The sequence below is a fragment of the Pseudonaja textilis genome, chromosome 2 (assembly GCF_049901715.1).
Source record: "Pseudonaja textilis isolate UNSWEBS1 chromosome 2, rPseTex1.2, whole genome shotgun sequence".
NCBI classification, from domain to species: domain Eukaryota; kingdom Metazoa; phylum Chordata; class Lepidosauria; order Squamata; family Elapidae; genus Pseudonaja; species Pseudonaja textilis.
Genome location: NC_141991.1, coordinates 232,632,445 through 232,639,344, shown reverse-complemented (window position 1 = coordinate 232,639,344; position 6,900 = coordinate 232,632,445). Strand labels below are relative to the sequence as shown.

At 36.9% G+C, this 6,900-nt stretch overlaps 1 protein-coding gene across 1 annotated transcript; it reads left to right on the top strand.

Annotated features, from left to right (window-relative positions):
• The first annotated feature begins 4,732 nt into the window (after positions 1 to 4,732).
• On the top strand, positions 4,733 to 6,900 carry HSPB3 (heat shock protein family B (small) member 3). The gene has a single exon (XM_026716575.2). The coding sequence runs from the start codon at positions 4,850 to 4,852 to the stop codon at positions 5,294 to 5,296; it is 447 nt and encodes a 148-aa protein (XP_026572360.1). The 5' UTR covers positions 4,733 to 4,849; the 3' UTR covers positions 5,297 to 6,900.

The following is a 6,900-nucleotide window of genomic DNA, read 5'->3' as shown; positions in this document are numbered from 1 at the left end:
ACTTCAGCAACAGAGTGGTCAATGTCTGGTATACTCTACCTGACTCTGTGGTTTCTTCCCCAAACCCCAAAAACTTTAACCTTAGATTGTCTACTGTTGACCACACCCCTTTCCTAAGAGGTCTGTAGGGGCGTGCATAAGCGCACCAACATGCCTACCGTCCCTGTCCTATTGTTTCTGTTATTTTTCTTATATGTACCCATTTCATGTATTCGTAACTATGTATATACCTATACCTATTATCTTGTAAGTGATTGACAAATCAAAATAAATAAAAATAAAATAAATTAAAATAAATAAATGGCTGGCGCGCACAGATCCTCCAACAAAGCTAACAGTGGCACCTCCTTCCTTTTGGCATGAAGGATTTCAACAGGGTGAGAAGTGGGTGGGGCGATCATTGCTGCCACTGCTGCGTGGGAAGGACACGCCTTCCTTCCTTGCCATTTGTCCTCCAATGAGTTGATTTGATTCAGCTTTGGAGTGTTTTGCTGCAAGGCCACCTCCCACCTTAACCCACCCCCGCCCGGGCACATCCAGGTTGACACACTGTCCTACTGTTTTTAAAATTTTGATTTCGTAATTTTTTTAAAAAAATATTCCCTTCATGAGCCCCCTTTGAGGTCCAGGGGCCCCAGAACAATGTACCGGCTGAACCCATCTCTTCTCAGGCCTGCTCTCAGTTCCTTCACCTCCACGGAAGGCACACTCAACAGTAGTGCAGTGTTTTGAACCTTGACAACTTAGCAAGCTGGCTAGGGAACTTCTAGGAATTGAAGTCCACATATCTTGCCAAGGTTCAGAAACACTCATGTTGTGTTACCACTGGATAATGTGTGAAGCATGTTCACCTAATGCCACATGAATTAAGCCAGTTTTCTGTTAAGCAATTCCTGTCTTAGATGTAATTGAACTTTCCTGAATGAACTGCTATCATATCTTCATTTCTCTGCATCACAATTTCAGCAGTCACTGACCTGGACAAAAAGATCTTACAACATAACTCATAAGGTCACATCCACTGGGGAAGATATTTTCAGCTACATTTCTATGGCGATGGAAACATGTGCTCTGCTCTAATCTTTCGTTGGCAAAGTACAGAAAGTATGTTTAAGTAGTGAATTTATTAAAGATTAACTTCTGCATGTCTTATAATCAAACCAAAGTGTTTTTCAGTATAGCTTGCCTGTCTGAAAGGATCTATAAAAGCTTTATATATTACATGTTAATGTATACCTGTAGCATATTTTACTTTGGTAAAACAAAAGTTCAGGGCTGATCTGAACTCCTGTGTAAATATGAGCATGCTGTTCTGTATAAGCTAAGTAAGCTACTTCACTGATTTTATTGAACTGCCTTTATACATTTCCTTAAGGATTTGCATATGCAAAAATGATAATTAAGAAAATTGTTAACTACTCTGCTAGCCTACAACAGTGTACTTAAGTAGATGTCTCTAAGTCAGTGTCTCTCAATCTAGACAACCTTTAAGAGTGGAGAATTTCAATTCCCAGAATTCCTCAGCCAGCCAGACCAGATGTGAGAATTTCTGAAATATGCATGTAATGCATTTAAATAGTCTAAGACAGGGGTGTCAAACTCACGGCCTGTGGGCTTGATGCATCACATACTGGCCATGCCCGCAAATGGGGAAAGTCGCGATACGTCATGTGACAACAGTGTGATGCCTCGAGTTTGACACTCCTGGTCTAAGATATTACAAAAAGATACAGGGGTTGCCACAAAGAAGAGGGAATCAAGCCATTCTCCAAAGCACCTGAGGGAAGGACACGAACCAGCGGGTGGAAACTAATCAAGGAGAGAAGCAACCTAGAACTAAGGAGAAATTTCCTAACAGAACAATTAATCAGTGGAACAACTTGCCTCCAGAAGTTGTAAATGCTCAAACACTGGAAGTTTTTAAGAAGAGATTGGATAACCATGTGTCTGAAATGGTATAGTGTTTCCTGCCTAAGCAGGGGGTTGGACTAGAAGACCTCCAAGGTCCCTTCCAACTCTTCTCTTCTCTTCTCTTCTAATTATTTTACAGGTTTGTGCAAAGCATTCCAGATGGAAAGCTGGCGAGCATAAGCAAAGCTTCTGTATTCCAAGGGTTAAAAGAGCCTGATTCTCTAGAATGCTTTCTCAGCTGCTTCACAGCTGTCTGTGCATACATAAGCATGCACAAACAACTCTTCTGCCAGGATCATCAATGAAATGAAAGGACTGTATCACTCTTTAGAAGGCACACATACAGAAGACAGCTGAGGGCAGCCTTCTAAAGAGGGATAGGAGTCTTACAAATATACAATACAGTTCTTTAAACTGGAAGATGGGATGCTAGCATGATTTACAAAGCCTGTCTTTCTAAAGGTCCTGTACAGACCATTTACATTTTATGTCACTTAGCCTGTACCTGGTATCGTCAGTCTTTTGCACAAATAATTACATTGTGTAATGTAAAGAAAGTAAAAGCAAATTAACACCTGGACATTATTTTCAGGATTTAGTGCCTCACTTCCCATTATAGGCACACTAGATATTTCTGCTGTGTCAACTGCTCTCCAGGGTTTCAGAAAAATGGGCTCAGTGATATCATTAGAGACATCATTTGCATTTTCAAACTAAAATAAAATATGTTGACAACTATGAAATTCAAAAGAAAAATCCTATGGGGCATACCCAATGCTAGTACATAGTAAAAACTAATTATTTGTATATTTTTATGAATGTTTAGGAGACTATTTCTTTTTCATTTCAGTTCTGTCCTATATTCAAAAAAACTTTTCCACTTCAACTGCAATCATTGGTGCGTGTTGAGCTTTGCACAAGGATGGTGTGTTGTATTCCCATTGATAGGGAGGAATAAATAAATTGTGATTTACTTATAAGGAATAGAATATTTATAAACATGTTACCAAAACCAAGTATTTTCATTGAAAATGCAGAAATTTTCAACTTACTTACTAGGAAGTATGCCTTGCAGAACACAGCATGAGTCTTGAATACAATATTCAAACAAAAAAATGTTGACATCAAAAATTTATGAATAGAATTAGAATAAGTAACATTTATTATTCCTTCAATAAATTAGTGCCATCTTAAAATCCCTTTCTCTAAAACAAGGTAGAAGTATTAGTTATTCTACATTAGAGAATGTTGTATATACAGAGCTGGATAACAGACATGGAATGGAGCCCAACTCAGCGGTCCTGTTATAAGGAATGAAGCTGACAAGGCAATTCTCTTCTGAGCTAGAGACAACTTTGTCTTATGTCAACAAAAACTTGGTTGGTGCTTTTCAAGATTCTCAAGAAAATGACAAGAATGTGTTGGTTCAGAAAAAAAGAGAAAAAAAAAAGCCTAGACTGTAAAATCTTGAGTATAAGTCTGTATATATGCTTTAATTTCTGCACCCTGCAGTAGGTAAATCTTTTGAGTGTATATGGCTTCATTCTTGTCTGCAACAAAGAAGTTAATCTTATCCTTATCCTGCCTGAGAACCTTGTCCCGAATAAGCCAATTTCTGAATAAAGTATTATGTTTGGAGAATTGAGATTAAGAGTTGAGCTTCCTGCAAAGCCTGATATATGCAGTACATCCAAATGTATACATTGTAAATTCAGGTAACTATCCCAAACATTTGTTATGGTTGTGGAGATTTCAAAAATGACTTAGAACTACTACATACTTCACATACACGCAGCAACTCTCAGCTATACATTAACCTAGCTTTTGTCAAACTTCTATAATTATCTGGGAGAATGGTACCAATCAGGGGTGGATTTCAAAATTTTTAGCAAAGGGCTCTTTGCCGGGTTGCTGGGTGGGCGTAGCCATAGTGGGCATGGCCTAGTCAGCCTCCTGCACCACGGGGGGGGGGGGATTTTTGCCTTCCCAGGCTACGCAGGCCGATTGGCCTGAAGATTACTTTTTTGAATAGGAAATTGAGCAAGAAACCTACAAGGTGCTTCCAACCTTATGATTTTATTATTATTTTTAACTCTGCTCAATTTCATTATTCTTTACTTTTCCATTTTTCAGAGGCAATAGCAAGTTCAACTACACTAAGCAATAATTTTATTATGACCACTCAACAAATTTTTCTTTTTGAATTTACTATATTATGTAACACACCAGAAGCAATAAAAATCTTACATTATGTCTGAGGAGGAACAGCTTACAGTCAATACACAATTATAAAAGCTTCTGGATGACTTTTGGCCAGTCATTATCCCTAAGTCCAAACTAGCCGAAAAACAGAATTTGGGAGTAAGTTGCAGAGTTCTTTTTATTTTAATATTTTTTTCATCCTGTCTTTATTTTTATAAATAATTCAAGACAGCAAATGTAACTAATACTCCTTCTTCTTACCATTTTCCCTAAAACAATAAACCTATGAGATGGGTTGGGCTGAGAAAGAGTAGCCCAAAGTCACCCGGTCAGCTTTCATGACTAAGGTAGGACTAGAACTCCCAGTCTTCTGGTTTCTAGCCTGCTGCCTTAACTACAAGACCAAACTGGCTCTATTTACCTGGAACTTCTAGAAAAAAAGTAGTATAATTATGTACCTCTGTAACAACAACAGTAATATAACATGAATGATATCTACTGAAAATAAAAAAAAAACCCTCTGCAACAGCTACAGCTTCTATAATTAGCACTCAATTGTCAACATTTCCAAAGTTGTAGTGTATGGCAGGGTTTTTAAGTGATAAGCTCTGACAGAGCTAAAAATATGAAGCTGCTTGAGCTGATCAACTAGTAGGCAAGAGGAGAAACGGCTAGAAAGAAGGTATTATCTCAGGAGTCTGTTGTGTTCAAAGAGATTATCAGCACTATCTCATCAATGGAAAAAATTGTTCTATGCCATCGGGTGAAAACTCCAGTGCGGTATCAGGAGCATTTTCCTGATCAGGATTTGGAAGCCTACAAATTAAACCACTCCTTGTTTGCATTGCCAAGTCCAGCAGGGCCAGCACAGATAAGGAACATTCACGCATCCAAGAGTGCGGCTGAAACAGAGCAGAAAAGCATAGATGAAGCAACCCCCAAATTTCAAGTCTTACTAGATGTGGTGCAGTTTCGTCCTGAAGATGTCATAATACAAGTCTTCGAAGGGTGGCTCCTAATCAAAGCTCAGCATGGACCTAGGATGGATGAACAGGGCTTTATAGCAAGAAGTTTCACTAGGCAATATAAATTGCCAGATGGCATTGAAATGAAAGATCTGACTGCTCTCTTCTGTCACGACGGCATTTTGGTTATTGAAACTAAGACATTTGGCAGTAAATAAATTCTTGGCCGTTTTGTTACTGGTGAGACAATCTTATTCCTCCTTCTGATGTTCAGCATGCGTATTTGGAGTTAAAGCAAGCTTTCACATATTTTTATTCAGTTTGTTGAGAAAAAACAACGTTTTATGAACTTGTTAGCATGATGTAAGACAATATTTTTCTCCTTACAGCTGCATGTATACAGTCAGACATGCTTAACTAATTTGAAATAGCTTAAAAGGAAAAAAGGCAGATCTAAAACAACATATAGGTTCTACAAAAGAGAATGAAAATGGAAGGCTGCATTTCAGGTCTCAAAGCTTTATACCGAAGGAAAAAAGTTACAAAGGCTTTAATTAAATGATCTGCTGTATAGGTTTTGCTGCAAATCAGTTCATACTCCTGAAGAGACATGGCTGCCAATCTAAACAATGCTAAACAGTCTCAAATATAGGCAAATACTTATTATTTATTGCATGTAACAACAACTTCAAAGAATTATTGTTTCCTCCAAAGATTTTTTGTATGTTGTTTCTTTAAATACTTGAGTATTCTTCTTTTGGTAGATAACAGCTGTTTAAATCTGACTGCCTTTTTTCAAGCATAGTTATTATGATAAGTATGACTGCCATTCTAAGTATAGTCAAAGAATTCAGAAAAAGATCCAAATTAAATACAGGCTTTTATTAGAGGCATATTTGGAGACTCTGAAAGAAAGATAAATCAACAGCAACTTTGTTCTCTGTTTTAACGTATTTTTGAGAGATCAAGTCTTGATATAGAAATACTGATCAAAGAGTTCCACCAACACCGGCTATAGTTTCTATTAGATGATCTCTTGGAAGAGTGGAAAGGGGGAAAAAACTTTTAAGAGTCCTGAAATCCACAGTTCCTTCTCTTAGAGATAATCAGTATGGATACAGGGCTGACTGGATTTTTTTTTTTAATGGGCAATGCCCAATTCAATTCAAACCTTTATTTTCAGTGCACAACATGTGTACAATAAGATTGGCTGAGCCTCCCTTAGTGCATAGTGATTGTTCATTAAAAGCTTCCTGCCGTTTCCACTTTGTTCCATGGCTTATATTTCAATGGAATTATGAACAAATAGGTATACCTTTTACCATATGAGTATCATTGGCTGGGCTTGTGTCAAAAGAAAGTTGAATTTTGTTTTTAATGAAATGCTTAAATGCTTAAGAACCATTTTGTATACCTTCCCCACTTTACTTATACATTTACAAATGATATTCTACATGGGCACTTAAGATGAGAGCTGTATATTTAGATTGTAGGATACCACACAAGAAATCACACTGATATGTTGAACAAAAAGAAGCCCATATCAATATGGAAAATATATCATCATCATCTTTATATTAATATAATTTTTAAATGCCTTTTTTCTAAATCTTTTTAAAATAATATATGGCTACTTGGATACACTTAGACATATAATCTGCTAATAAATATGAATTATTATAACATATGTAATATTGTTGGAAAAATTATGCAGAATTTATGTTTAGAAATAAGGGTTGTATTTTTTTAATTTTTGCCAAGGGCAAAATTGCTACATAGTCAGAAATGCTATTGTAATTAAATGATGCATGTTTACCAAAAA

Coding starts and splice junctions, on each gene's coding strand:
- HSPB3 (XM_026716575.2), top strand. CDS start 4,850: ATGGAAAAAATTGTTCTATGCCATCGGGTGAAAACTCCAGTGCGGTAT.